At 38.1% G+C, this 12,734-nt stretch overlaps 1 protein-coding gene across 1 annotated transcript; it reads left to right on the top strand.

Moving 5' to 3' along the window:
• The first annotated feature begins 1,932 nt into the window (after positions 1-1,932).
• On the top strand, positions 1,933-12,198 carry LOC103473684 (calcitonin gene-related peptide type 1 receptor-like). The gene is made up of 13 exons (XM_008424103.2): positions 1,933-2,051; positions 4,444-4,509; positions 5,243-5,381; positions 5,530-5,637; positions 6,389-6,498; positions 6,572-6,666; positions 6,750-6,867; positions 6,962-7,115; positions 7,200-7,260; positions 7,346-7,412; positions 8,228-8,446; positions 8,552-8,593; positions 10,383-12,198. The coding sequence occupies exons 2-13, from the start codon at positions 4,459-4,461 to the stop codon at positions 10,611-10,613; spliced, it is 1,395 nt and encodes a 464-aa protein (XP_008422325.1). The 5' UTR covers positions 1,933-2,051; positions 4,444-4,458; the 3' UTR covers positions 10,614-12,198.
• Positions 12,199-12,734: the final 536 nt, after the last annotated feature.

The following is a 12,734-nucleotide window of genomic DNA, read 5'->3' as shown; positions in this document are numbered from 1 at the left end:
GTAGTTTTAGTAAAGGGTCTGCAAGAGGCAATTTGAAAGTGTTTCCATGTCAGCAATGAAGTGGGGTTTGATATGTCCCATCAAGTTTTCTTTTCTTGTAATGTTCAGTTACATAAAAGCTGCGCTGTTTTTGTTTCAGGTCTCTGTATCACAAAGACAAATGCCTTTATCTGCGTCACAGGTGCAGAGATCAGGTAAGTGTTTGAAAGTTACAATGTGCATTCGATAAGACTGAGAAATCCACAATATTTCATTTGTGTGTGTACTTTGTTTTTGATGCTGTACAGAATGCAATCACAAGATATGTTGGTAGAGTGTTAAGTTTAATTTGTACGAGGAATGAAACTGACCAATGACTTGAAACTCCAGCTCCAGAATAAAAAGTTGTTGACGTGTTTCCTGCTTTATTTTTCCCTCCCTCTGCAAAGTGCACCACACTTTGCAGAGTGTCAACATACTTGACATCTATTTAATGTCATGTTCAATACTTGACATTGAATAGATGTCAAGTATTCCCCAAAAAACTTTTTTTGATTTGGAATACTTACTGCACCTGCACCAAACTCTGTTGAGTGTTGAGAGTTGGACACATCTAACCAGGTGTCAAACTCATTTCTACACCATTATCAAAACGAATCTGACCATCAAGCGTTTTATTAAGCCTAGATAATTGGGATTTCAGGATGCAGGTCTCCAGTTCCACCTCCCAGATAATCAACCGTTGGAGAAACGCCATCATTGGCGCCTCGCTTGAAATCCTGACGAGAAAAACATTTACAACAGAAAGAAACTGTGATTAAAATACAGCCTTTCATCAATGACCCTTTTTACTAAATTCCATAAACAGTAGAACCATAACAGAATGGTACTGTTAGGTATGTCACAGAGATATTGCAAAAAGTGCATAAACATTTTTGGTTCTGAAAATGATAGATAATTACCAATACAGAAATCAAGCACTGACTTACAAATTCACTACATTTCCTTGTACTTGTATTACTAAAATAATTTAAGCTGAACCCCATTCAACTCGTATGTTTGACTCTGGGACTAACATCATGTGATGTCTGCTCTGTTGGCACATTAATAACTTTGCTTCATGTAGTTTGTGCAGGTGGAGCATCCTGAAGGAGGTGCCCTTCTCCTCCTATGAAATCTACCGGTTTTAAGTTGAACATTTTGTGCCACTGAATCAACTTTAAAACCCTTTCAACAGTCTAATGCCCAACTGTATATCAGACTGAAGGAGCGACTACACATTCACATACTGAATGTGTAGTCAGGTCTTTTCTTTAACTTCACAACTCCACTTACTTGATTTCAATACACTGGATCAAGTTATGCGACAGCATAACATGTGTTGCTTTGTTCACATGATTTGAAATGCTAAAGCTACGATGTTTTATTTTAATTGGGAAAAATGAAACTGAGAAACCTGATATGAACTGGATCTTTGCTAAATTCTCTACATCCAATTTAGTCTTGCGCAATTCTGATGAGTACAATCAACACATAAAATAATGACCATGGGAGAGTACAATACTAGATAAAGTTCACTTCACTGAATGAAACGGTACTAGTAACTACATTAACAAAAGATTTTTTAAATAATTGTTTAGGACATTAAATTGTTTAAAACATAATGTTGCTGACTCGATAACAAACATTTAGCGAATTTAAGTTCAACCCTATTATAAACCTTTGTAGTGTAGATAATTACTGCTTTTCCTAATTCCTTTGATAAAGTGTTTATTCCAACTGCTGTCTGTCTTTACTGGGCTGTTTGTTCTGTGGTCTGAAATGTAAACATGTTGAACTGTAGCATACAAAACCTACCAAAAAAACCCTAAACTGTAGAAGGTGGTGACTATGAATGCTCTGCCTCCTGGGACGGCCCTCTGATGTCACACACGGCTTCGGTAGGTTGTGAGCAGATCAGCTCAGTGAACCTCCGCTGCTCAACACACACTGGACAACGACCGCTTGCAAATACATCAAATTAAGGATTACTCTTTGCTCTGGGAAGACTTTTTCATTTCAATTCTGCAAAGGTAAGAAGATCGTTGAAATAATTAACTTCATGATGTTTTCTATGCTGCAGTCTAATACATGTGAAAAGGAGGGAGATGACGGTTTTACTGCTCCAGCTGTTTTCTGGCAACCCGTGCATTTTAGTCACACTTAACAAATCAGAGATGGGTTATTGTTGAACATGTTGCAGATGGTGATTCTACACAACATTTTGTGTCTACTACCAATTGTTTCCATAGAATAGAATGAAATAAAATGGAGCACGCAACAAGCAGAGTGGATTTGGACAATGACTTACTGAGTTTCATGGAGTGAAATCATAATATAGGAAGGATCAATAGCAGTTAAGTTCATTATTTTTCACATAGTTTTCCTGTTCAACAAATTGTAAAGTTTTGTTAGGGTTCAAAAATAATATAATTGTAATGTGACTAAACAGAATTTGTGTCCTTTTTTGTTGATGGACATCAAGTGTGTTATGAAAAACACGGTCGACGCTCTGGAAAAAAGCGTTTTCATAAGGTTCCCACCTCATGCATTAATCATTAGTGAGTTGATGACATTAATCAACTTCACATTAACCGATTGCATCCGTACCCCAAATTCAATGTCTGAGGTCTAAATGGGGAAAATCGACTTGTAGATGCAGATCAATTCCACCTGCACAGAAACACCTACAGAACATTTCACTCTTAAGTTGGAAATCCTAAATTATTGCTCTCTACAACTTTTTGTCCCACATTACATATTAACTAAATAAAAAAAACATTATTTTCTCAAGTTTATTTTGGATTCATTCACTTTGCACCATTATGTATCTTTTAACAAAAAATTTATATTTGACTACATCCTCACTTCCTTTAACATACAAACTTATTATCAGATATTTAAATTGTTCCACCTCAATGAGAGCTCATTAAGGAATGCGCCATTTTAGGGCCACATCACTATTATGCAAATAAAAATAAACTCTGTGTTTACATCAACTCCTCAAATCTGGTTGTCTGCAAATTTGGAACAAACTAGGAGCAGAACCTTCCTTCAGTCCAAGTACTTCAGTAATTGCTTTGTTGGCAGTTTTCAGAGGAATCCTTCCTAAACTGATCTGTGCAAACTAAAACTTTCTTTGGCGACGTCACAGGGACGATGCAAAAAGATAAAAGATCAAATGAAGCCATGCACGTCCGTTCTCTCTGACTGGATGTGTTGCTGTTTATTCACGTTTTGAATGAAGTGAGAAAAGCTCCGCTTGCGTTGCCAGGTTTAGGGCCTTTGCTATTCTTGGTCTTGCTGGTAAAATAAATTGCGACAACAATTTACTGTAGTTTTTAAAGCAGGCAGTTTTGCAGACACCGGCAGAACGGCCGGCTGTTTAGATGATTCTACAAGCAGGAGATACTCTTATCTCCACAAACATGACAAAAATGTATTCGGTGTAATAGTGGACCTCTAACTAACTAACTATGCTCAGACCAGTCGACCAATTTACACTATATTCTTTTTAGCCTAAATAACTACTCATTAATTATATCTAATTCCCATGAACATTTCCTATAGTATTCTAAAAACGATGAAAAGCATAATTTTTTTCAGACAACTGTGTAAAACGTAACATATGGATGTGATAAAGTTGATCTCTACCAGGATTTTATGGAGAAAGACCATAGCAATGACCTCACAGAAGGAATAGTCGCCATTCACTCATCAGCAGCGCATCCTTCTTTAATTACAGCTGACCTGGTGTTGAACACATGTAGACAAGTTTCTATCAGCTGCACTACAGCGTGAAACCCTGCCGATGTGAAAGAATAAAAAAGGAATTTTGTTAACCTGTGTGTCTGTGTGGCTTTATGACCACAAGGTTTTCTGACGTCTACCGCAGTCGATGCTGCTCCCGTTACATTTTACATGCTCAATGTTTTGACTAAACCTCCGGTTAAACTTGCTCACCAGGCATAACGCTCCACGCGGGAAGGAAGCCGAGGGGAACGGAGGAAGCAAAGGTTAAATCCGTGACCCTGACATCCAGAACAAAAAAAGCCCAGAGCTCCTTTTACGTTTAAAGCTCCACTTGCTATGTTTATGTGATTTCTGATGAATATAAATGTTATCTATTGTGATTTTTACACCTGGAGAAAACAGAGGCAGAGAATATTGCAGGAAAGAATAAAACAAATTGGGCCTGAAGAAGCTTGTGCCAACACACTGGATCGACGCAGCAGCTGCTCAGGAAGAACTTTTATTTGCAAACTCCAGGGACAAACTATTTGCAAAAGTGTGAACATTTTTATCTGTTCCTCTGGATCGACTAAAAATAACCCCAAAAGAAGCTGTTAGTGGGGGAAACCCTTATTTCATTATAGCTGTATCGGTTTTTAGTGGTAAAGAACGTTTGTTTTTCTCTTTCCTCAGAGAATCGGAGCTCAGATGGATCTGAGACACATCGTGTTGCTGCTGGCGCTGCTCTCCTTCCACAAGGTAGTTACATTTTATCGTTTCAGTAGAAACAAATAAACATAATGTATAATATCAATTCTAGAACAATAGTAAAATAATAAAAAATGTTTATTCTTTTTCTAAATAGTATGCGTTATTTATATAAAATCTTTTCATCTAAAGAACTAAACGCTTCATTTACTGTAGTCGAGTCCTGTGGAAACGGAAAATTTGAAACACCTCACATTTCTTCAAACGCAAAGACAACTTAAATGTTTCAGGTTTAGTCAGAGGCTTCACCAAATTTGCTGGAATACAGACTGCTACGGGAAACCTTTCCTGCCTGCAGCCATCAGCATCTACATCAACTTTGACAAATTCTTAAATTAATATTATGCAAGCTTGGAGGACAAACACTGCGACGATCATGTCTGAACATTTTAGCTTTTTTGGTGAGACGATACTGATTTACGTCAGTCGTGTCTGACGTGTTTTCACAAACACCGCTTTACGTCTGTACCTCGTATCGCTAGTGTTTTACATTCTTCTGATATTTGCTTTCAATTTTACAAACAGTAAATTTATGTACCGAAAATTAGGTTATTATGGCTCCTAAATATATATATATATATATATATATCTTTTCTGAATACATTTTATAAAAATGTTTTAGGTTCTCAGAACTGCCCAGTTCAAAGGGAAAATAATATGCTACTTAGGTTGTACGGTATTATCCAGACATTTTGTTTTAACATGTCCGTTTCCTTAATCGTAGCTGTTGGTCCAGGCGACGACCGACGATGACAAAGGCAACGAGACTCACCTGGAACACATGATCCAGCGGATCGCCATGTCCCAGTTCCGCTGCTTCCAAAGGATTGCAAGAGAATCTAATCGCAAAATTAGCAGCAATGGTGAGCGATGGAAACGCTGCTTTTGGGAAGGCGTCGGGTTTAAAAAGCCTCTTCGATAAAGGACGACTTTCTAAAGGAAAGCATTTGTACATTTATGTGAAAAATGGATATTTAAAACTATGCCTTTTTTCCTTTTCTGGGAGTGCAGTAAATTACTGCAATGCAACATGGGATGGATGGTTGTGCTGGGAAGACACTGAACCTGGAACGACAGAGCAGAACTGTCCAGACTACTTCAAGGATTTTGACACACGAGGTGAATTTCTCTGGTCCTGTAGGAAACGCACATTTTCAGATTGAGGGAAAAGTTATGAAAAATTAAGACTGATCGAATAATCAATAATAATCGATAGTAAACGGCTCGCCTTGTTTTTGTGTTGTGAAATGTCAAAAGTTGACAGGAAATTCAATGATATGACATTCAGTAGTATGACATATACTTGACAATAACTACAAACACAACTATGCTAAGGAGTCTTAAAAAACATAATCGAAACTATTAATTTGTTGCATCCTAATTAAGTAATCAACTGTTGGCTTGGATTTAATACATGATCCTGTATACAGGAAATATTTCTTGAGGCTCCTATATTTACAAAACAGACCCCCCAAAAATTACTAACAATAATAGAATCTAAACCCTCCTAAAATCAACACTGTACAGAGGTTTCCCCCCGGTGTATTTTAAGCCTGGCGGGCCACCAGGCTTTACTTATGCCTCCACCGGGCTAAGCATTACTTCTTTATTTAAGTCTTTTTAAAATCTTTGCATTTTTTCATACTTTAGGTATTCATCTTCCAATCTTCCAATTACATATAATTATCAAGTGGTATTTTAAAATTCCTGCCAACTTTAACTTTAAACATTTTTCTTTTTACTCAAAAACACGGCGGCTGCTGGATGAATGACTGCTCCGGCGCTAAACTACCGGGCTTGGGACGTTTTCAGGGGAAACTTTTCGTACACTGTCAACAAGTGAAAAAGTTGTGTCACATTTCTTGCACAGCAATAGCAATAAAAGTCTGCACAGAGACCGGCGAGTGGGCGCGACACCCGGATAGCAACAGAACGTGGACAGACTTCACCAGCTGCAAACCCAATGAAACTAACTGGACGGTAAGAAACACACACACTCTCAAAAAGAGTGAGCTGAGTGTCGCTATGTTAATCTCATCCCACCTTCTTTCAGTCTACAGCAATGACCCACTTCTACTTGATCATGATTGGTCATGGACTGTCGCTCATATCGCTCCTCGTTTCCTTAGGAATCTTCTTCTATTTCAAGTAAGTTGCCTTCAATCGGGAATAAACTCACTATTGACGCTTGGGACAAAATGTGCCTAAAATCTCCTTTCTGGTTTCCTCAGAACTTTGAGCTGCGAGAGGATAACTCTTCACAAAAACCTTTTCCTTTCCTTTGTCTTAAACTCAGTGATTACTGTGACATGGTTCTGCATAAATAAGGAGGATTCACTCAGCAGCCAGGTCGGACGGATTTCTGACTTATGATCGAACAAAAACGTGTTTTGTTTGTCAAATCGCGGAACTGTAATCGAGTCTCTGGTCTTTTCCTGTACAGGGCAGCTGCAAGATTCTCGCGTTCGTTCAAATGTACATCATGAGCTGCAACTACTTCTGGATGCTGTGTGAGGGCATTTACCTACACACTCTGATTGTCGTGGCGGTGTTCGCCGAGAAACAACATCTCATGTGGTATTATCTTCTCGGATGGGGTTAGTAAAGAAGACCTTTACTTCAAACAAATATATACAATTAAAACTGCATGTCAGAGTTGCTAAAGTTCAAATGTCCCACAGGTTTTCCCCTTGTGCCGGCTGTTATATATTCAATCGCACGCACCTGCTACTACAACGACAAGTGAGTGTTTCTGATTTGTGCTTACCAATCAAGTGTTATATGTCGAGTGTTTTGTTAACTGGCCGTCTGTTTGGTGCGTTTGCAGATGCTGGGTCAGTTCGGCTACGTCCCTGCTGTACATTATCCATGCTCCCATCTGCGCCGCGTTAGTGGTGAGAGTTTTTATTGGATAAGCCAAATGTTTCGGTAAAAAGACTTTTTTTTGTTCCTTAAGGCTGATTAAGATTTTTTTCTGATGTGTAAAAAGCTTTAAAGATGCAATATGTAACGTTTATAAAGCATATGTGTTTTACATATTTCTTAAAAGTGTCACTATGTCATGACAGTACAGTAAAGTTTCCCCCAGAAAACTTCCTAAGCCCGGTAGTTAGCGCTCGGGCAGTCATTCATCCAGCGGCCTGCCGTGTCTTTGAATTGAAATTTGAAAATATCACTTCATAATTATGAACGCCTGGTGAGGGATCAAGTAAAGTCTGGTGGCCCGCCATGCTTATACTGGGGGAAACCCTGTACAGTAAGAGGCAGATAATCTCATAGTACCTCAAAAAAAGTACTGCAGCACTTTTTGTGTGGTACTAAAAAGTGCTACAGTAACTTAGTTCAACAGTTTTCTGTACAAACAAGAGTGTGCCTTTGTTTTGTTTTGTGTTTTTTTTATATATAAATCCCTCAAAACCACAATATTGGGATCGGGGTTGGGATCAATTGCCCTGGCCCTTGTAGGTTCAGATGTTTTTTAAGCTTCTTCATTTCAAAAGTGTATTTTGTGTTTACTTGACTAATATTTAAAGTAGTTTGATATTCTGAAACAAACATGTGTGACTAACATAAAAAAGCAGGAAATCATGAAACACACCACTCTACTCTCGTGATAGTCTAACCTGGCAGGTATTTGAAGCTAAAATCCGTCTCCGTGTTACGCTCTTGATCCATTGCTGATGTCGTATGTGAATTTCCTCGTTGACAGGTGAATTTCTTCTTCCTTCTGAACATCATTCGGGTCATCATCACCAAACTGCGCGTCACGCATCAGGCTGAATCCAGCCTGTACATGAGGGCGGTGAGGGCCACCCTCATCCTCATCCCCCTGCTGGGCATCCAGTACGTCCTGCTGGCGTACAAGCCCCACGACCACTGGATCTCGGAGATTTACTTATACATCATGAACATCCTCATGCATTACCAGGTCAGCGCCAAAAGAACGCACTAGATTGTTTTACACCTTATTTCATGAAGTATGACTTGATATCATCTAGTCTTATTTTAATCTAATCTTTCGATTGACATTTAGGGTCTCTTGGTTTCTACGATATTCTGCTTCTTCAACGGGGAAGTGAGTAGTGACCTTAACTCCAAAACAAACTCTCTATTTACTATTTTTTTGCTTTTCCAGTTTATGCGCTACAATTAATTCAGTTCTAATTAAACCTAACCAAATCCACTCTGCAAAACTTTTTAAATCTTAAATAGCCTACTGTAAATATACAGGTTTTAAGTTCGGCTGAAAAAAGTAAAGCTTCATAATAATTTCTGATGCTTTTTCCTACGCTTGGAGAAGATGGTTCTTCAGTTATTTCAACTGTATTCATTTTTCCAACTGCTTGTCTGTTTTTCTTTCTTTGCTCTTTTTTTCTGACATTTTCAATTTCAAGTCACTGTCAATTCAATGTCATTCCATTGACTGCATGCTAGTTGTCACTCTCTGACACCGGTCATACAAGGACCGGACAGCCCGTATCAAAGGGCCCGGTACCCCATACTCCTGTAGAACCCCACACGACCTCAATGTGACACGATGGGGACAACAGTATGGTGGCTCTGTCAAAACCGGTGGGAAACTAGATAACATTACAAGGCATGTTTTTATGCTTCAACCACAGTAATATGAAATTTCACATGGATACAGTAAACACATACTATATTTTAGAAATTACCTTCAGTTGTAAACAGAACAAGATGACAATTCAGGGAACCGATATCAATTATGAGCTAACGAGGCTAGCTAGCGAGGTAGCGCCAACAGTGCTCTGTAAAGTCGGCAGAAAACTCAAACTCCGGTGTGTTTACTCACTTCAACTAGTTGCAGCTCATACGTGGGCTGATAAACAGCAAAACTATCGACACAACGATTTGTTACAAATTTATATCCAGTACTCTTTCCGTCTTAAGCTGCAAAGATTCTCATGCTAAACAGTTTAGCAGCTTCTTCTTCTTGATTTTCATTGGTAATTGGAAAAAAAGGTAGTTTTGCACTGCCGCTAACAAACGCTAAGGATTGTAGATAGCATGACAAAAAGAAAAGAAAAAGAAAAAAAAACAACTTGCACTGTTTTAAAAAAAAATCATATTTAGCCCAATGTCATCTGCTTTCTGAATATTTCTGAAATAAATCAGCAATTTCATTTTCAAAATACTTAGATTCTTAAAAAAAAATTTTCCTGAATCTGCTGATTCCTGTAATGTTTTATTATCTCATCTTCCACACAATAACAATTCCCTGACTGATGTTTCCCTATGAAAAGTGATGTACTATTCAATCCAGTGTGTTCAATATCAAGTAGTGAAATAATTATCTATTTTCTCCTGCTCATTTCTGTTCTTATTTCTCCAATTTTCAAAATTTAACAAAACCACCGTCCTTTCCTTTCTTCTACCCATAATGTTTTTCCACTTTGCTTTCATTTTTTTTACTTTATAATATCCTTTATTTCTGTTATACTAAACCAATACCCAATGCCATTAACTTAGCATATTTGTCTACAATCACTAATCCCAAATTCAAAATAATTTCAAATTTGTTTAGTTTACTTTATTGCTGGCTAGAGTGAGTTATACTAATAATAAAAGTAGCCGGTAAAATCTGAAGAAGTAATAATTCGGCAGATCAAAGCATAAATGATCACTTCTGTAAAAAGGAATCTCTGCTTTGAAATAGGAAAATGAAAAATCTGTTTTTAACTGGTTAGAAATGTGTTGAACATAATGTGCCATAGAGTAAATCTGTTTCCATGAAAACTTGCTTTGCCATGTTTCCATCATGTGTTAGTTTCAGTTATCTTGTTTCGTACTGAGTCAAACGAGACAAACTGTGAACGCCGTGGTTTCTCCTCCCCTCTCTCCAGGTCCAGACTGTTCTCAGGAGACAGTGGAATCTTCTGCGGATGCAGTCCGCCGGCACGTTTGCCAACCCCGAGTTCTTCCGTTCGGCATATTACGTGGCGTCGTCGCTCACCGAAGTCCATCGCTGCTACAGCATCGAGAGCCACACTGAGCACATGAATGGCAAGAGCTACTCTGACATATTCAGATCGGAAAGCCCTTATTTGAAGAAACAAGAGCCGACATTCAAGTGATTTTTTTATTTATTTATAAACGGACATGCAGAAAAAAGCAAAGTTAAGAGAGCAGGTTGGATTGTCTTCTTTACGTATTTCACCAGACTTGACTTTTGGAGTATCAGCTCTTAGTGTTGAAAACACTGAAGCAGAAAGGAGTCAAATCAGTGCCAAGAAACAGTGATTATTTTCACTACACTGTCTACTATTTCTGTGGGAGAATAGTGAAAAGTTGAGATAAATGTCGAAACGAAGAAAATGGCAACCGAGTGGATTTTCTCATGTCAATCTATGTGGGATTTATATATGACTAATTGCATAAAGCTAAACTTAAGATGTTGCTGAATTTTTTTTTTATGTTTCACTCCTTTGGCTTCTGCTCACCGTTTGCATTTCATGCATTTGATTTGGCTTAACTGTATTTTCATTTATGTACACAACTCTAAATGCTGGAGAAACGAGAGAGGTGTGTTTGATTATCAACACAGCACGTCGAGGCACGTGATGTGATATTTGTAAAGTTTATTGATGGGAAGCTACGAACACAATGTCTTGCAGTGAAAAGTATAACGTCTGATTTAAACTGTTTGAGGCACAATCTGCCACATCAACTGTTTTTCTGCATTTAACCCAAGATGCTCATATTCCATATTTTGGAGTAACCTCGGTAGTCGAAACTGGGAAAGCTAAAGCTTGGTTTTGGTTCTGACTCCAAATCCCTTGAGGGTTTGCCGATTGTTGTACTGTGACAAGAATTACTACTGTTGGCAACACAGTGAATTTCTCTTCAGCCATTAGAAGTCTAAGCAATATTTTTTTAAATATGGGGACAGTTTTGTTGTAAAATGGTTTAATGACGCCAATGAAGAGGTTATTCTGGCGCATTTCAGAATGTTTGTGTGCAGCAGCCATGATGAATTTGAAGTCAGCTGAGTTTAAATTAAGCTTTCAAAGTCCAAATTTTACATTCCAGAATTTGACACTACAGTCTGTGACTTCAACTCAAGTCACCTGGCAGCTGTTTGGAGAGTCTGGCTGTGGTAAACATTGGTTTGGTTTTTTCCCCTTTGTCGTGAAGCCACAATGAAAAAGTGTGATTTTCTAGTACGAAAATGAACCACGTGTGACAATTTCAAGTAGTGAAATAAATCTTTCGTGATTTTTGCCCTTTACAACACCAACTTTTTTCTTGACCGGTTTCCGTTAAAGGGAGCACCTGCTTCCTTTAGCAAGTGCCAGTTTAAAATTCTCCAAAGAAGCGTAGACCCTAAAACAATTCATTGATATGTGCTTAGCGGAACATAAACCCATTAGGTTACATTAAGTAACCTAATGCTAATATTAGGTTACTTACTGTTAGCATGTCTTTGATTCGTGTTTTACTTTCTTACTGGCAGTGTTGACTTTTTCTCAATGTCTTCCTGTGAAAATATACAATATAAAATTGTTATATTTCCGTATTTAATCAAGCTCACCTTGTTTAGTCAGGTCATGTTCTTAAAGCAACCATTTTTGTTGTTTTTATAACAGTATTTAAACTACCAAGAGATTTTGTTCCTACTGAAGTAATAATACTGTAAATAAAGACGTGTTGATTTGAAAACATTTTGACTTTCTTTTGCAGCCCCCCTTTTTTTTCTTCTTTTACCCCCATTTTCTTTCCTAAAGAACAAATTACGTTGTTGCCTTTCCCACATATCTAATTGAGGGAGGAATTTCCTCGTCTGACCTCAGACAAATATTTCTCGCTCTAATGAATATTGTTTCCAGACAAAGCAGGGCGGGTTACTGTCTGTTCCGCGTCCAGAAGGCAAACGAGTACAATTAGGAAGTCCCACAGGAAAAGTTCTATATCTATACTTTCGTGCCGTCGTTTGTCGAGTTCGATCCGTAGACAGGCTGGAACGGCTGTGGATATGCGACCTGATCAAAAGCACGTGTGCAGCTGTGTGTGACCGTAAGGCTTTCTATATTCAGACAGCTCGATTCCAGATAGGACTCTGGTTTCTGTGATTCTTGGAAACAACAACTATGAAACCGTCATGCTCTTTTTTTTTCTTTTTTGTGCAGAACAGTTATATGCTTTGTACCTCTACGTTTTTGCTTGTTTCTCCTTGCAGCTGCATGACAGATGGTTTA

This window comes from Poecilia reticulata, linkage group LG2 (assembly GCF_000633615.1).
Source record: "Poecilia reticulata strain Guanapo linkage group LG2, Guppy_female_1.0+MT, whole genome shotgun sequence".
NCBI lineage: Eukaryota > Metazoa > Chordata > Actinopteri > Cyprinodontiformes > Poeciliidae > Poecilia > Poecilia reticulata.
Note: the sequence above shows the minus strand (reverse complement) of the source record. Positions and strands in the feature narration are given on the sequence as shown.